This window comes from Rattus norvegicus, chromosome 2 (assembly GCF_036323735.1).
Source record: "Rattus norvegicus strain BN/NHsdMcwi chromosome 2, GRCr8, whole genome shotgun sequence".
Lineage (NCBI taxonomy): Eukaryota > Metazoa > Chordata > Mammalia > Rodentia > Muridae > Rattus > Rattus norvegicus.
Window position 1 is genome coordinate 5,804,146 of NC_086020.1, and position 17,523 is coordinate 5,821,668.

General features: G+C 40.0%; 1 protein-coding gene across 11 annotated transcripts in view; it reads right to left on the reverse strand.

Moving 5' to 3' along the window:
* Positions 1-13,068, reverse strand: part of Cast (calpastatin) — a 109,581-nt gene extending 96,513 nt beyond the window's left edge. For 4 of the 11 annotated variants that reach the window (XM_039101793.2, XM_039101792.2, XM_039101791.2 and 1 more), the window contains exon 1: positions 12,620-13,068. In XM_039101793.2, the coding sequence (XP_038957721.1) occupies positions 12,620-12,694 (75 nt within the window). In that variant the 5' untranslated portion in view covers positions 12,695-13,068. Of the gene's footprint in view, positions 1-11,969; positions 12,151-12,619 lie in introns of those variants that run through there. The other 7 variants (NM_001033716.1, NM_001033715.1, NM_053295.2 and 4 more) reach the window with 5 other exon arrangements.
* Positions 13,069-17,523: the final 4,455 nt, after the last annotated feature.

The window sequence follows — 17,523 nt, forward strand, 5'->3', positions numbered from 1 at the left end:
TTTGTCAGAGGATTTCAAAACCCTCTGACAGATCAGACAGATATTAATTTTGGAGCCAGGAAATCAGTCTATAATTAACCAGATACAAAGCTTGACAGTAATGCCATTTTGACATCTCATCCTCTGTATATCATAGGTTTCTGATTACAAGTCTGGGAGACATCTGCTTATCACTCAGATGAGATCTTTTAAGGACCATGCTATGTCTTAAGCATCAGTTTAGCATGGGCACAAGCAGGTTGCATGTGATAAAGACAGAGGTCTACAACATTCTAGGTCAAACATAAGTTCCAACAGCTCTGAATTCTCTTAGAATTCTTCCATTCAATATTTACCAACACAGAATGATAAAATGTGAAGGAAAATCCATGCATCCAACTGCTCCTATTTATGTTTTTCCATTTTAACTATGTTCATGAGTAGAATCATCACTATTTTTCTAGACAGTAAGGATAGATTATCCAGATAATAGGGATACATATAAGTATTTTATGCAGAACACAGATCTTCAAGAAGGTCATATGCTCATTTGCCTTGAAAATAAGGTAAAATAAGTCTATTCAGTTTTGTCTATTGATCATCTTGAGAGAAATATTTGTATGCTCTTTGGAAGAGAAGACAAAGGATTATTAATTTCTTACATGCTGTAAGAAATGATAGACACTGGGAAAAATAAGACAAGGGAGTCAAATGTAAATCAAATGATGGTTCTCTGTTTGTTTTAATCCTCATCGTTTTTACTGAAACCAGTAAATTATTGGTGCTAGAAACAGCTCCAGTGGTTAAGAGCACTGGCTGCTCTTCCAGAGGACCTTGGTTTGGTTACTAGCCTTATACTTGGTGCATAGACATACAGATAAAACACTTATAAACATAAAATAATAAAATAAAATATAAACCAAGTAATATCATATTTTCTAGGGCAAAAATTATAACATGGATGGGTAGACAAAAGTTATGTCAAATAAGAAGAGTAATAGTAGTGATGATAGTAATAATTTTGCATTATCTTATTTGATACTGAAAAAATGAGAAAATAAAGCATAATAGCAATCTGGTGGTGTTTAGGATGCATGTGACTAAATGTTCAACAGTTACAAAGCAAGTTTGTTACTTCAAGACTGTTGTTTCCCACATTAGCATGGAAGATAACATTAGGCGATATTGCCCTTACTCATATCAGTAGATATATTAGAAGAAAAAGAAAATGACCAAAACATAAGAACTCATGGCAGGAATACTCCTTAACTGTATTTTGTATGCATAACTTTCAGTGAAATGCTTTACTGAATGCAAACTTTCTCCACTAGGAAGCACTCACAGGGATAAGTGAAGGGAATCCACTGAAATGAGTCATATTGAAAGAGTTGGATGAGGGGTTGGGGATTTAGCTCAGTGGTAGAGCACTTGCCTAGCGAGCACAAGGCCCTGGGTTTGGTCCCCAGCTCAGGAAAAAAGAAAAAAAAAAAAAAAGAAAGAGTTGGATGAAAAACATTTCCTGTAGAGATTAGCATCACTATGTGTCCAGGTCAAGGGTTTGTTTATCTAAAACTAAGAGCAATCAATACTGACTGAGTAATTGATGAATCTTAAAAAAAAAAAAAGCAAACAACCAAACAACTCCACTTAAAAGCCCATGTATAACCCAAGTGTGATGATGCAGGATTACTGGGGAGGCTAAGGTGGAAGATCACTTGAATCCAGGAACATGAACCAGACTGGGCAACATGTTCAGACTGGGTCTTAGTTATCAAACAAATATGTAATAAATATGTAATTCTACAAAGCTCACATGCACACTAGAACTAAATACAAGCTACAATCGATTTTCATAAAGACTAAGGGCTAGAGAATAGATTCCTCAAATCGTGAATCCATTATCTTGAGGTTAGCGCTGTAGGACATTCTTGTTAGAGTACTAAGACAGAAGCTGGACACTGTATTTATAATTGAATATATACTCATATATATTCAATACCTCAGATAATTACAAAAAGCCAGCTAGATGATTGGGTACAAAATTAGAGGGCCCCTGGTAGATTATAACCCAAATAGGACAAAGGCCTAGCTGTAGCCAATCCAGTAATTTCTTTATCTTTGTTCAGCCTGTGAACTCATGCTGTCCTGCTGCTGAAACCCAGCTCTCTCAACTTTTCCTAGGCTTTAGGGCTGATTGATTTTTGTCTGAACACTTTTCTTTTCCCACTTCTAAAGAGCCACTCAGTTTGAAGAATGTATTTGACATGGTCAAAACAACAATGAGATTTGTCCACTCTGTCTCTTTACAGACTCAGAAACTTCAGAACAAGGACAGCACATTCACAAGCTCTCTGTAACCTCATATTTTTTTTCAGAATAAGAAGGAATAATACCCAGTATTCCTGCCATGGCTCCCAGTGTTGCCGAGGCTGTTCACTTTTCTGAGTGCTCATTCTCTGTTCATTTTCTGTATGACATTTCAATCTACAAGTGGAAAAACTTAAGTTGCTCTTTCCAGTACAAGTCTCCCTTCTCAAACCCTCACTCTGCTTCTGGCTTATCAGGTAAGTGTGAACCTAGTCACTAGCGACCTCTGCCCAAAAGCATGGTGATAGCAATTTCCCCATTTTAAAAGTTGTTTTCTTGTGGTACTTTAAATGTAAATTCCCACCCAAGCATTTAGCTTCTTCTGTGGAGAGACACAAGACACCCCAAGTTTTGGAGATTCCAAATAACATTTTCAGAGAGTTAGTCATATTTAATTAATGCTTTTGAAAATGCTAAGTTACAACTTCAACTTTAAAATGTATTGTAGGCATTGGTACATTTTTAATATCAAAACAATTACATTTTAAATGAATAGAAAGGTTTTCATCAACAATAATTCACACAAATAAAATTATTTATGTACAAAGTTCAAGTCCAAGTGAATCAAGGAACTCCACATGAAACCAGATACACTGAATCTAATAGAAGACAAAATGGGAAAGACCCTTGAACATGTCGGCACAGAAGAAAATTTCCTGAACCAGTGGCTCAGGCTCTAAGATCAAAAATTGATAAATGGGACTTCATGAAACTGAAAAGTAAGACAAAGGACACTGTCAATATGTCAAAACAACAACCAATAGATTGCAAAAAGATCTTTACCAATCCTACATCCGAAAGAGGGCTAATATCCAATATATACAAAGAACTCAAGAAGTTAGACTCTAGAGAATCAAATAAAAAAGGGGGAGGGGTAAACAAAGAATTCTCAACTGAGGAATATAGAATGGCTGAGAAGCACCTAAAGAAATGTTCAACATCCTTAGTCATCAGGGAAATGCAATTAAAAACAACCCTGAGATTCCACCTCAGATCAGTCAGAAAGGCTAAGATCAAAAACTCAGGTGACAGCAAATGAGGGCGAGGATGTGGACATCCAGCACAACGGGGAATAAACCCAAAAGATGCTCCAACATATAATAAGGACACATGCTCTACTATGTTTGTAGCAGCCCTAATTATAATAGGTAGAAACTGGAAATAACCCAGATGTCCATCAATGGAAGAATTAATATACTACTCAGCTATTAAAAATGACAACTTCACAAATTTTGCAGGCATATGGATGGAACTAGAAAATATCACCCTAGTGACAAAGGACAAAAAAAGTGTCAAAGGGACATACATGGTATGTACTCATTGATAAGCAGTCATTAGCCAAAAAGCTCAGAATACCCATGATAAAACTTATAGACCATATGAAGCATAACAAGAAGAAACGCCAATGTGTGGATGTTTTAATCCCACTTAGAAGGGGGAATAAAATAATCACAGCAGGTAGAAGGAGGGAGGGACCTGAGTGGGACAGGGGAGTGGAGAGGGAGGGAAAAAGGGGACAGGATCAGGTATGGGAAGAGACAAGACAGAAGTCCAGAAAGCTAGGAGAACGAATAGAAAGATGTAGTGCAAGGGAGGAGGGGTATAAGGGACAGGGGAACCACTAAAAAGTCCAAGATGCCTGGATGGGAGAGGCTCCCAGGGCCCAATGGAGATGGCATTAGCCAAAACTGTTAAGAGCAGGGAGATAGAACCTGAAGAGACTACCTCCAGTAGATACACATGGTCTCCAATTGAGGGATGGGGCCACTAACCCATCTCAAAATTTTTAACCAACAATCATTCCTGTCTAAAGAAAACACAGGGACAAAAATGGAGCAGAACTGGAGGAAAGGCCAACCAGTGACTGCCCTACCTGGGGATCCATTCCATCCACAGACACCAAATCTGGACACTATTGCTGATGTCAAAAAGTGCTTGCAGACAGGAGCCCCAGCATGGCTGTCCTCTGAGAGGCTCTAACAGCATCTCACTAAGACAGGTACAGACACTCACAGCCAACCATTGCACAGAGTTCAGGGACCCCAATGGAAGAGCTAGAGGAAGCACTGAAGGAGCTGCAACTCAATAGGAAGAAAAATATTAACTAACGGGACCTCCCAAGACTTCCCAGGGACTAATCCACCTCCAAAGAGTATACATGGGAGGGTCCATGGCTCCTGGTACATATATAGCAGAGGACTGTCTTATCTGGCATCAGTGGGAGGGGATGCACCTGGTCCTGTACAGCCTTGATGCCCCATCAAAGGGGAATGTGAGAAGGATGAGTCAGTCACAAGTGGGTACCTGGGTAGGGAGAGGAAGCACCCTCTCAGAGGCAAAGGGAAGGGGAATGTGGTTGGGAGACCAAGAAAGAGGACAACATTTGAAATAAAACAAACAAAATAACTAATAAAAAAGAAAGTAAATTGCAAAAACATTGAAAACACTAGACATTTCAAACACTAATCACTTCATTAAATGTAGCACAGTTCCCTGTATAAGCCAAATGTTATAATTATGCTAAGAACATTATCAAGAACTTCCTATTGACATTTAGCTTTCTTGTATTAAACAGTCATTTTATAGATTAATCATTGCCCTCATAGTTGCTTGGGCTTATTCTATATTTAGCTATCTATTAATAATGTTAAGGTAGTTAAATGTTTTCACTGAAATTCAAGTTCCCTACATTGGGAATAACTGGCTACAATTGAGTCTATTAAGTTGGTGAACCAAATTCATGGGGATGATACACATCACATTGATCCAGTTCAGGAACCTACAGGTTGCCACAGAGAAGAGAAGCATGGGGAGGGAAGCAATGACAGATTCCAGGAGAGAATGGACTATATTATTAATGGATTTGATTATATATGTGAGGGAAAAGAATCTGGTGCCAGTGCCAGGAGCTCCCTATGTGCCCCCCTTTTCTCTCCATAATGACTCTAGGGACCAGACACTGTTGTCCTATCTATGGGTAAAGAAAGTCAATGCTCGGCTTTGTCATGCCACTTAATGATTACAGTCCAGTCAAAGATGGGGTCCTAGAGAAACATGTAAAACCTAGCTGGGATTGTGTGATTTGCACCAAGTCTTTAGAGTAATCTAGCACTCTAACGTGAAAGCAAAACATGATCCTAGTTTAAAACCAATCTGTTATAAAGATTTAACCAAAGCTCAATACACATGTGTTCTGTTGTAGACTAGCAGAGAAAATGTCAAAGCAGAAAGAAGCAAGACATAATGCCAGCCTTAAAGCAGAGCAGACAGGAAACCACATAGGGTGTAGATAGATAGAAGTGGCTAATGTGACTAGCTATAAGAGTTCAATGGCAGGTGGATGGTTGGGAGAATTCAGAAGAAGAGCTTTCCTATCTTATGTCAAAAAGGAATAATTATCCAAATTCTTTCTACCCAGATATTTGGCAAGGACAAATATCTAGGACATAAGACAGTTTTATGCTAGAAATGTTTTCCACAGCAAAGCCATAAACCTATTAAGAAATCAGGAGTCAGAAGTCACAAGGACTTGAGCTTTGCCACATCTGGGGACCTTCCTAACTTATCAAGGTACACACAGATACACACACAGACAAGGGTGCATACCATACACAGAAGAATACAAAAGTCTACCTAAAAAGGAAGAAGAACACCAGCAATTCCAGTAGTATTAGAGTAGTGCTTAAAGCTAGTGTGCTTCTGAAATTAAGGATTAAAAAACAGATACAAAGTTGCTTTTAGGAAGATTGACTTCCTCAATCTGGAAATAAAATTTAAATATTGAGTTTATACAGGAATAAACTACATGGTTAATGAATTTGATGTCCAAACAAAGTTGTTTGATAAAAATTGAAAATGTTACTTGAAAACTGTCCATCAGTTTGGACATAGGTCACATAATCATGTCCAGAGACATGACAGAAAAATTAAAACAAGATCAAGGTTTTCATAGGAGCCCCGATCTCCCCAGCACATGCAGCTCAGCTCTATCAGTATTGTCACAAACTCTCGAGGAAGGCTCTTTTCAGCATCCTGCAGAAGACAGAGAAGCACCCAATTAGATTAGCAGGGTTGCCAATTATGCTACAAGCAGCCACGAAGCTTTGGAAAACACTTGTGCCAGAGAGTAGGACATTAGACTGTGTCTGTGTAGGTCAGGATGTGAATATAGTTTTCTATAATTTGTTTGCTGTTTCTATTGTGCATTCAGGATTGGGAACAATGGCTTCTAAAGGAGACTCATGGATACTATAACAGAAATCACTGCTTCTCAAAACACCAACTGAGCTGGTACCCTTGGGGAGTTTCCCAGGGCTAGGCAGGCTGTGTAGTTCTGGGTATCTCCTAGGAAAACTGATTGCTTAAGGAGGAAGCTCAGTGCCCTATTTCACACTGGCATTTCTGGTCCAAGTCCAAGCCAAAGAATATATCTTCTAATCACTTGGTTGTCACTTACACAGTGGTTTTACCAGAGATATTCTCTGGCTGCTTCTCAGAATGAATAATCTCAACCTGGGGTTGGCCAATAAGAGGCAACTACTAGTTGGGTGAGAACCTAGAGCAGCAGTTCTCAATTTGTAGGTTGTGACCGCTTTGAGAGGTCTAAGGTCCCTTTCACTGAATGCCAAAGAACATCGAAAAACACAGAGATTTACATTGCAATCCATATCAGTAGCAAAATTATTGTTGGGAATTCAACACAACATGAGAAACTATTTAAGGGCTGCAGCAATTCATATCAGTAGCAAAATTATTGTTGGGGAATCAAGATAACATGAGAAAACTATTAAAGGGCTGCATTGTTAAGAAAGTTGAGAACCACTGATCAAGGATCTAGAGTGGTATGAATAGGTGGGACACACACACACACACACACACACACACACACACACATTGATCTTCTCTCTGATCTTGGGGCCTTTCCAGGATAGTAGGCCAAAAGTATTGTCATTTTGGCTTTTACAAGGTAACACTACAGCTCCTCCTGCCTAGGGCTACTGCAGATCTCATAACTTTTAAGGTCTGGCTGCCTTGTCATTTTCTGTTGGTTTTTCCAATCTTATCTGTTGCCTGGGTAACCTGCTTCCTGTCTTACATTGCACAGACATAAATGCTTAGAATCACTTCTATCTCTTAGCTGACAGTGAAAAACTGATAGAATAGAAATTCAAAGGCTGTGTGATCTTGGGTAAATAATTCAACCTTTCAGTATATTTCAGTGTTAAAGTGTAAACTGGTCCAAGTCTGTTTTCCTCCTCTGGCTAATAGCTTTTATCAAGACATATTGAAAAAGACACTATTGCAGAAAGAATGAGATTTTAGAATTGTCTAAGCCCATGTTTCCTTCTGCATTGTCAGAGAGAATAAAGCCAACAGTAAAGAACAGAGGTAAGCCACAGAGACAAAGCCGACCTTAAAGAGTACAGTTGGTTTCATAGCTCTTTTCCCTTTGACATCAGTTTGATTTCATGAAATGACATGTAAATATGAAAGTTTCATTTTTCTAAGTCAAAAGTTTGGTTGCTGATAAGCAATTATTTAGTGTTCTATCTCATCACTGTGCTTGTCTCACCCCAGATTACACCAGAGAGGGGAAAAACACACAGAGAATGAAAATCCATTCTTTTCAACATCATACAACTTGGCTATATGTGTAACTTAAACTGACAATTTACACTCATTTAAATCCTTTGTGTGGAAGTGGGATCTGGAGATACACTGACACAATGTTGATCATTAATGATGCCAGTTGATTTGTGGGTGCTAATTATGCCATTTTTCTTCTGCTCATATGGAAAGTTTTACTACAAAAAAGTTTTGAAAATTTTAAGTGACTGTTATCTCAAGAGTGTTTGGCTAGAGTCACTTAAAGGTAAAATCATAGCTGTTCTAGTTTTAAAACTGAAAAGTGTCAAAACTCACAGAAAAGGCTACTAGGGTTTATTAACCATGAAAAAGAAAAATCAGTGAGTGTCCCCTACAATCTAGATGTCATGGAGACAAAATAAATATTATAAGAGAATATGGACAATGAGATTCTCTGTAGGAAAAGGCACTTGGTGCCAAACAAAGCCTGACAGCTGAATTTGACTCCTGGAACCCACGTCGCAGGTAGGAGAGGACTGTGTGCACCAGCTGTTCTCTGATCTCCACATGTACATTGTGGCATACTGACTGCCCTCCACCCCCACACCAAAACACACACACACACACACACACACACACACACACACACACACACACCCCGACTGAATTAACTGGTTCTCCATCTCCACTGGATGGAACAGTTTTAAAATGTTTTCTTAACTGATGAGACTCTTTTCCAATTCACGGTAGTCACAGTCTTAATAAGTTTTCATAAAAGGAAAATGAAACAACTTGAAGAACAGAACTTTACTGCCATGCTAATAAGATTTAGATCTTGAAAGTATTCCAAAGTGAGAAAATGGAAGTCTGACTGAGACACCCTGCTGATGCTGAAATAACCTGCTTAGAACTAACTACCAGTTGTCTGTCCACCTTGGACTCTCAATGACTACCCTTTGTTTCCAACCCAACCACTTGAATAATATAATTAACTTTCTAAGAAGGTTTAAAACTGATTAAAGAGCAATATCATCATATGTTACTCATTTTAAAAAACTTTTATGCAATGGAAAAATATTCCATTCAGGGACTGCCAATCAAAAAATTGTGACCTTTGACCTCTTCATTCTTGCTGCCTTAAATACTATACTACAGCCTTTATGCAGACCTCATAATTTTGCCTCCACCCTTGCCCCCGGAAAATCTATTGCAACCAAGTTGTCTGTTTTGCCATGGGTAGTCTGCAACACTTTGGCCAGTCTAGCTGCAATGGTGGAGCCTTCCAAATGACTGAGTACCTTGATTATGCTCTCACTGGGGCTATAAATCTAAATAAACTAAAAAACACCTTTAATTATCACAAGGTAACAGAATCAAGATATGAGTCAGGAATCTAATTATTTATGTAAGCCAAGTATACTGAGTTCTGATAATTATGATGTTCATCAGATATTCTCTAAATGTAGCTTTTTAACAAATTTTATAAAGTTGGTTTTTACTACAATCAAAAATATTCAGATGGTAATCAGTGTGAAAATGTACAATATTATGTTTCCTTGGTTGGCTTTACAAGTAGCATGCTCTTAAATGAACATATCTTTGCATTACTCTACTTTTATTCTGTATAAAGTTAGATCACTCATATTATTTTTAGTATTTAAAGAATCTTACTAAGGATACTAAGGATATTCTAATTATAGGACTCACTAGAAGTATTCTACAAGGATGTGTGTGCGGTGTGTGTAGAATTCCATTGGTATCTTTCGGAAACTGGTTTTAGAAATGTTTTGAGAAATCAAATCCTGCAGATGCTCAAATGGCTTGTATGAAATAGCATGTTCACATCTAAACTATTCACTGTCTTCCTGTGCTCTATGATACCCAATATTAAGGCATATCCACATTTTTATATTATATTGCTTGGGGAATAATGACAAAAGAAATTGATACATGTTCAATGAAGATTCAATTTTTAAAAATTATTTTTGATTGGTGGCTGAATATGTGATAAAAGGGTTTAACAGCACACTTTTATTCATAGGCACATAAACAAAACTACTTAATATATACATTGCACATATGAAAATATGTACACATATTTTATATATGCACAGAATATAAGAACATATGCATTTATATGTATCTATATGTTAAAATTGGCATTGGAGAAAGATTTGTGCAGACTTTGCATGCCTTGAAGAGGCAAATTATATATGTATATTGTTGAGAGAAAGTACTATATTTCATTCTCAAAATGAAATGTAAAAAACACAAACAAACAAACAAACAACAACAATAAAAACAAAAGAAGATTAGGAACAAGCCACTTAGAGCTTTCCTGCCTGTGTTATTTCACTAGCCACAGTGGCAAGTGAAACTCTGAAATATGGGAATTGGGAGATACTGTGAGTATAACATAACTGCACAGCCAGATTTTTGAGTAATTAGCACAAAAAGAGGTGACTTGTCATTTTTAGCACATGATTACATACTTAAATGTCACCTAGGATAGAGCCAGTTAACAAAAATGTTATTAACATACTTGACTTCTTAAAATATTTTTGTTAATGGGACTGTTACAAATTTTTAAAGCCCTTTTGGGTATCATAGTACTTTTCTGCTGGAGAAAAGTCAAAACTTGATCACAAGCATGCTGAAAGTTCTAGAAAGTTAGCACAAGCAGAAGTCTTAAATAATAATCCCCAAACTGGCTTGTAGTGGAATTTGGGCAAAAATATCAAAGTGTCTCACACAGTGCAGTAGGTATTAAAAGCAAAGATCTAAGCTATCTTCATCTAAGTAGCTGGCACAATTTCCTTTAGACAACGCCAAGCTTGGACAGAGAAATCTGATGTTAGTTGAACACCTGCCACCCATATTTGCAGATAATTTAATGGGTGCATTTTGATAAGAATTCTGGGACAATCATGACTCAATGCAAACATACGCTCTCAGCAAATTAATAAAACTATACATTTAAACAGCACAGAAAAGTGTAAGGGAGAACATTCATGAAGAAACATCACTGAAAACACATATGTGGCATGTCTACTGCTGAATAGTCCTTATGTAAATATTTGGTATTTGACAGATATGAAAACATAAAGACTCACACATTGAAATCATTGCCACTTGAGTTAAGAACTCTACAGTGCACTTGAAGGCTAGCACACTTAGATGATCAATCAGTTCTCAATGCCTATTTTCTAATTCTAACCCAAAGTTTGTAGATGCAAAGATTATCTGATTACTGCATCTTTACTTTGTCCATACCACCTCCTGAGAAGGTGGACCTAAGATTTTGAAATTCTCACCATAAATCACCTCATGACTCTCTGTCAACAAAGGGTTGGAAACTTTTGTTTTTGTTGTTGTTTTTTCTTTTTTAAATGTAATGTAAAAACCATGCTTCCTGGTTTCAAAACATTACAAGTTCCAGTTTGACTGGGTATAACACATACTTGGTAGGACAGACTAACCACTAACCAAATGGAACACGTTTGTCCTCTTGCAAAGTAATACAGAGTAGTGACATATACTCATTTCTCTCTCTCTCCCCCATCCCCCTTCCCGCCAGAGTATTAATTGATCACAATTGTTCTCTGATCTTTTCTTCTTTTCCATTCCCCATCCTCCTCTTTCGAGTTTGAAACTGCTTCACCCACCATTCTTTGTAAGTTTTTATCTTTACTTAGCAGTCGAAAAACTAAACCTGGGCTTCAGTGCTTCTTTTCTATGTATCCAGGTAAGTGTTTCAAAGGGCAGAAATTAAGGATTGCTGTCCATTCAATTTGGGAATGCGAGCTGAGCCTGGTGCACCTCGCTGCCCAGACTGTACCGCCCAGTATGCGTCCGCATACCACGGAAGGGAGAGCCTCCAGCTTCTGCCCGAGCTTAACCAGAAGGTCTGCAAGGAGTTCTCACCCGGTCTCACCCTTGGCCCTCCAACTTCATGCCATATTTCCTCAACCTGCCAGTGGGGCGAGGTAAATACACTCCCTTCCCAGTGCTGCCCAAGCTCGGTCCCTTCTATTTACCGTCTTGTACCACCAGTTTGCGAATGCCATGGCGACAACCCTGACGTGCTCCGAGCCGCGCTGCTGGGAAGCTGTCCAGGACGAAGAGTGAGGTGCTGGTGGCACCACTACGACTCTCTGCCTGGCTGGGACCTTTCTGACAGGGCACAGGGTGTTACGCAGCTGCCCGGTGGGAGGGCACAAGGGAAAGGAGCGATAGGACCCGCCCACAGCTAGCGTGGTCCCGCCCTGTCCGATCTGGCTAATTAGGAAAGAGGTGTGTGTCAGTTCTTCAGCCGCCACTCCCTACATGGAAAGTGTGTGAGGGTGGGGGTGGGGGGTGACTTCACATGGAGGGCAGAGGCCCTCTGCCGTGCCGTACGAGCCCACTCACTCCGAAAGTCCGGAGTATACTTTATTCTGCTTCCATGCCTTGTGCACTGCCTTGGTCTCACTAGCCCGTGTTGCTCCAAGAGCCCCTCCACCCAACTCGTGACACTACCAAATTTAAAGAGCCTGGGGCCACCTGCTTGCCCGCAGTCACAGAGCTCTGATCCTTTTCCTATCTGGAAGGTGCCAAGGAGGGGCAACGCCCCAGAACTGCTGCGAGGCACTCCTGGACTACGGCCCCCTGCCGCTTGCCCCGCGGCTCGGTTCGGAGTACTACTCACCTCCTGGGTGTGGCTAGCTGCCGCCCCGCGCCGGGGCCTGGAAGAGGCGGCGGGCTTCGGGCCGGGCCGGGACATTATTTGGTGAAACTGCTGCGAGTGCAGCCTCTGGGAAAGCGCAGAGAAATTGTACGGGAGGCCCAGGCCAGAGCTCGGGGCGGTGGAGCGGAACGGCGCAGTGAGGCAGCTTTTCCGACCCAGCCCTGAGCCCGGGCCAGCTCCCCCTCGCCCGGTTAGGCCCTCCTCTTCCTGTGGGCCGCTCACTGCCCAATTTGTCAGCAACCCTGAACTGCAGTTTAACGCCCTCTGCTCAGGGTTCGTACACAAGACCCTCCCCAGACTGGCCCCAAAACTGCAGGGTTCTCAGTGGATCACAAATTGGGGAAGCTGGAGGTTGCAGTTCCCGGGTGGACTTGTCCAGACCAATCTAGACATTGTGTAACCAGAGAGCTAAACTGGGGCGTGGTCTAGACTTCCTTTCCTAAGAATTTGGAGAATTAGACACTTTTCTGCAATCTGTCACTAATTCAACTCTAGCCTAAATCCGAACTAAAGATAAGAGAAAGGATCTTGAGAAGAAATTGGTCTCTCAGTGTTTGTGTACTTCTGAGTGTGCTATGTCCTGTATTTGATTATTTATATAGGCAATTCTGTAAGTGTACTAATGGTTTACAAGCAGAAGCTAGCCTGCCTGCTCTAATCCAAATCAGCAGACAATCACGGACTTTAAAGTCATCTCCTTTTCTGGAGCCTACATTTCTGATGTTGAATTGCTTTTGACTTGGCTTCATTTTAGGCAGTACTTCCTGGTTTGGGGCTGGAAGTGAAATTTAACAATCTTTTTGAGTACTCATCCAAAGGGTTTGTCAGCCTGCAGATACTGCTGACTAGTGCCAGCCACAAAAAAAGCCTGTGCCACCACAATAGCATTGTGATTTGTGGTTTTTCGTCAACATGCTAGAGAGCTAGGTTTTAGACAGATGACAAGAGAGAAGCCCCATTACAGAGCAAGATTTGCCATGCTATAAGGAGCTTGGCAGAACAGAATTATGGTTGTCCAGTGCCCCTTCAATTTTAGGGATATCTCTCAACTTCTCACAAATTAATTAGCAATGTTCTTGGATTTTATGCATTTCTTCGTGAAGTGCTCTATGTATAATGTCACCAATATTTCAAAAGATAGGTAGCAGTGCAAGAATGCATACATAAATTGAAACATTTTGGTGTACAAACTGTCATTAGCAAAGATTGGTTGGTGGCATGCATCATTTACATCCAAAATAGGGAAAATCGTTAGACTGAAAAAAAAAAGTCTTATGTTTTTCAGCAGAATATTTAAAAATTGAATTTAAACCAGTTAATTTTGCATTCATTGAGAGTCTTCTATGTAAAGCCCTATGGGAGGAATAGTAGAGAGAAGGATATGCAAAGACTAAACTTGGGACTCCCCTGGGACCCAGGAACTTACAAGTTATTTGGATTTAGTTGGTGATTGATTGGGTGGCAATGGGAAATATACAGTATGTAAATAAAGACAAATGTGCTTCTGGAATGTGGTGTTTCATGGGTACTGTTGATTATAGACAAGAAAAGAGAAATGTAGAGGGTGTTGGTACAGTGTGGACAGGAAGAGAAGAGACACTGCAGGAAATAAAGGGAACACTCTCATCTTTTTGTCTTATGAAGCTGAGGGTCTCCGTTCAGATCAACAGATCTATTTGGCATTCTATAACTTACTGACTACAATTTGCCACAAGTTATGAAAATCCATAAAGCTTAACAATGCTATTTCTCAGGTTTTGCTTGACTCAGTATTTAAGTCAAACACTGTTTCCCAGCACATTAATGGCTATGAGTAAAAACTAATGTCAGAAGTTGAAGTATTTTGCTTTGTAACTGAGAGTTACTGAAACCATGAAAGGAAGGTCTTCACATTTGGGGATCTTAGAGAATCCCTGCACAGATAGAGGCAGCATTTCCTATAACAATGTCTGTGGATATTGCAACTATTTATCCTTAAAAAAAAAAAATCTAGCACCAGGTTCTTGATACAAGGAGGTATTAGAGACCTATGCTAAGCCGTGGACTCTGACCTCATAGGTAGCAATGAATATCCTAATAAGAGCACCAGTGGAAGGGGAAGCCCTGGGTCCTGCTAAGACTGAACCCCCAGTGAACTAGATTGTTGGGGGGAGGGCAGCAATGGGGGGAGGGTGGGGAAGGGAACACCCATAAAGAAGGGGAGGGGGAGGGATTGGGGGGATGTTTGCCCGGAAACCGGGAAAGGGAATAACACTTGAAATGTATATAAGAAATACTCAAGTTAATTTTAAAAAAAGATAAACAAACAAACAAACAAACAGAACACTCAGTCATGAAGAAATCTTCCAAGGAGCGCTGTAGGATCCCAACAAGGGGCATATTGCCTTTCTGGAGGGACTGGTGGTCAACCCAGGAGAGAGCCTCCTCTGATTTGTTCCTTTATCATGTGCTTGATGCCAAAGAGTTGAGATCCTCTATAGGCAGACTTCATCTTTTACATCCTTTTCATCCTCTCTGATTCAGAAACCTTCCACTTTTATTAGGAAATGGGTAAAATGAAATCAAGAAAGAAATAAAGGAGCTGAGAGGGAACTGCAGGAGCAGAAGGAAACTGATAGAGTATTAGACTCCAGAAGCCAAGACAAGGAGTACTTCTCAAAGATTAGGTTGGCCCAAGATATGTATATCTAGTCCAAAAGTTACAAGAGGCAAGGAAGAGTCCTGTGGAATCTGACAGCTAAGAATCCGTTTTTGTTTTGTTTGTCTGTTTGTTTTTCAATTCAGAGAGCAGGTAAAAATAAGAATCCTTTTGAGATATACAAAGAACTCAAGAAGTTAGACCGCAGGGAGACAAATAACCCTAAAATTCACAGCTGAGGAATGCCAAATGGCTGAGAAACACCTAAAGAAATGTTCACCATCTTTAGTCATAAGGGAAATGCAAATCAAAACAACCCTGAGATTTCACCTCACACCAGTGAGAATGGGTAAGATCAAAAACTCAGGTGACAGCAGATGCTGGTGAGGATGCGGAGAAAGAGGAACACTCCTCCATTGTTGGTGGGATTGCAGACTGGTACAACCATTCTGGAAATCAGTCTGGAGGTTCCTCAGAAAATTGGACATTGAACTGCCTGAGGATCCAGCTATACCTCTCTTGGGCATATACCCAAAAGATGCCCCAACACATAAAAAAGACACGTGCTCCACTATGTTCATAGCAGCCTTATTTATAATAGTCAGAAGCTGGAAAGAACCCAGATGCCCTTCAACAGAGGAATGGATACAGAAAATGTGGTACATCTATACAATGGAATATTACTCAGCTATCAAAAACAATGACTTTATGAAATTCGTAGGCAAATGGATGGCACTGGAAAATATCATCCTGAGTGAGCTAACCCAATGACAGAAAAACACACATGGTATGCACTCATTGATAAGTGGCTATTAGCCACTGCTTGAATTACCCTAGATGCCTAGAACAAATGAAACTCAAAACGGATGATCAAAATGTGAATGCTTCACTCCTTCTTTAAAAGGGGAACAAGAATACCCTTGGCAGGGAATAGAGAGGCAAAGATTAAAACAGACACAGAAGGAACACCCATTCAGCGCCTGCCCCACATGTGGCCCATACATATACAGCCACCCAATTAGACAAGATCGATGAAGCAAAGAAGTGCAGGCTGACAGGAGCAGGATGTAGATCTCTCCTGAGAGACACAGCCAGAATACAGCAAATACAGAGGCGAATGCCAGCAGCAAACCACTGAACTGAGAATGGGACCCCCGTTGAAGGAATCAGAGAAAGAACTGGAAGAGCTTGAAGGGGCTCGAGACCCCATATGTACAACAATGCCAAGCAACCAGAGCTTCCAGGGACTAAGTCACTACCTAAAGACTATACATGGACTGACCCTGGACTCTGACCTCATAAGTAGCAATGAATATCCTAGTAAGAGCACCAGTGGAAGGGGAAGCCCTGGGTCCTGCTAAGACTGAACCCCCAGTGAACTAGATTGTTGGGGGGAGGGCGGCAAGGGGGGGAGGATGGGGAGGGGAACACCCATAAAGAAGGGGAGGGGGTGGGGGATGTTTGCCCGGAAACCGGGAAAGGGAATAACACTCGAAATGTATATAAGAAATACTCAAGTTAATAAAAAAAAAAAAAAGAAACACACTTACTCCAATTAGGCCACTACCAGGTGACCAAGCATTCAAATCTATGAACCTATTGGAGCATTCTTATTCAAGCCATCACAAACACTCTACCTGTAACAGGTATACCCTGTTTCTGGTCACTTTCTTATACCGTTATTGAGTTTTATTTTCTTTGTAACACATACTACTATCTAAAATTAATCTAATTTATATACCTTCTAAAAAGTTCATATTTGTCTGCTTTTATTAGGATACAAGTTCCAATGTAACAAGGTCTTTTTTGGTCTTAGTCATGTTTTAATCCAACCGCAAAGTATTGTTCAATAAATGAATGTATGTTATACATGTGAACTAATGCTTTAAAAATTATAATTTAGATCTTTGACCGATCAAGAAAAAAAAAGAATCCTTTTGAGGCACACAATGTCCTGGAAGTCCCTTTGGGAAGTGCTTATTTCTATACCAACTCAGATCCCTATAAAAGAAGCACTACCAGAAATCTTGGACCTTGTAAGGTGACATGTAGTGTCTTATTGTTTCCTGACAGAAAATAAAATAAAAGAGTCTTCATGAATAGACAGGCTAATTGCAAAACAGGTACATTGCTCACCATTTCTCCTCATGCAATAGGCATATACTAAATTCCCCCAAAGCGTGGTTTCACTGGTAAAATCTATGCATAAGAGAGAAGAAAGTGTCTT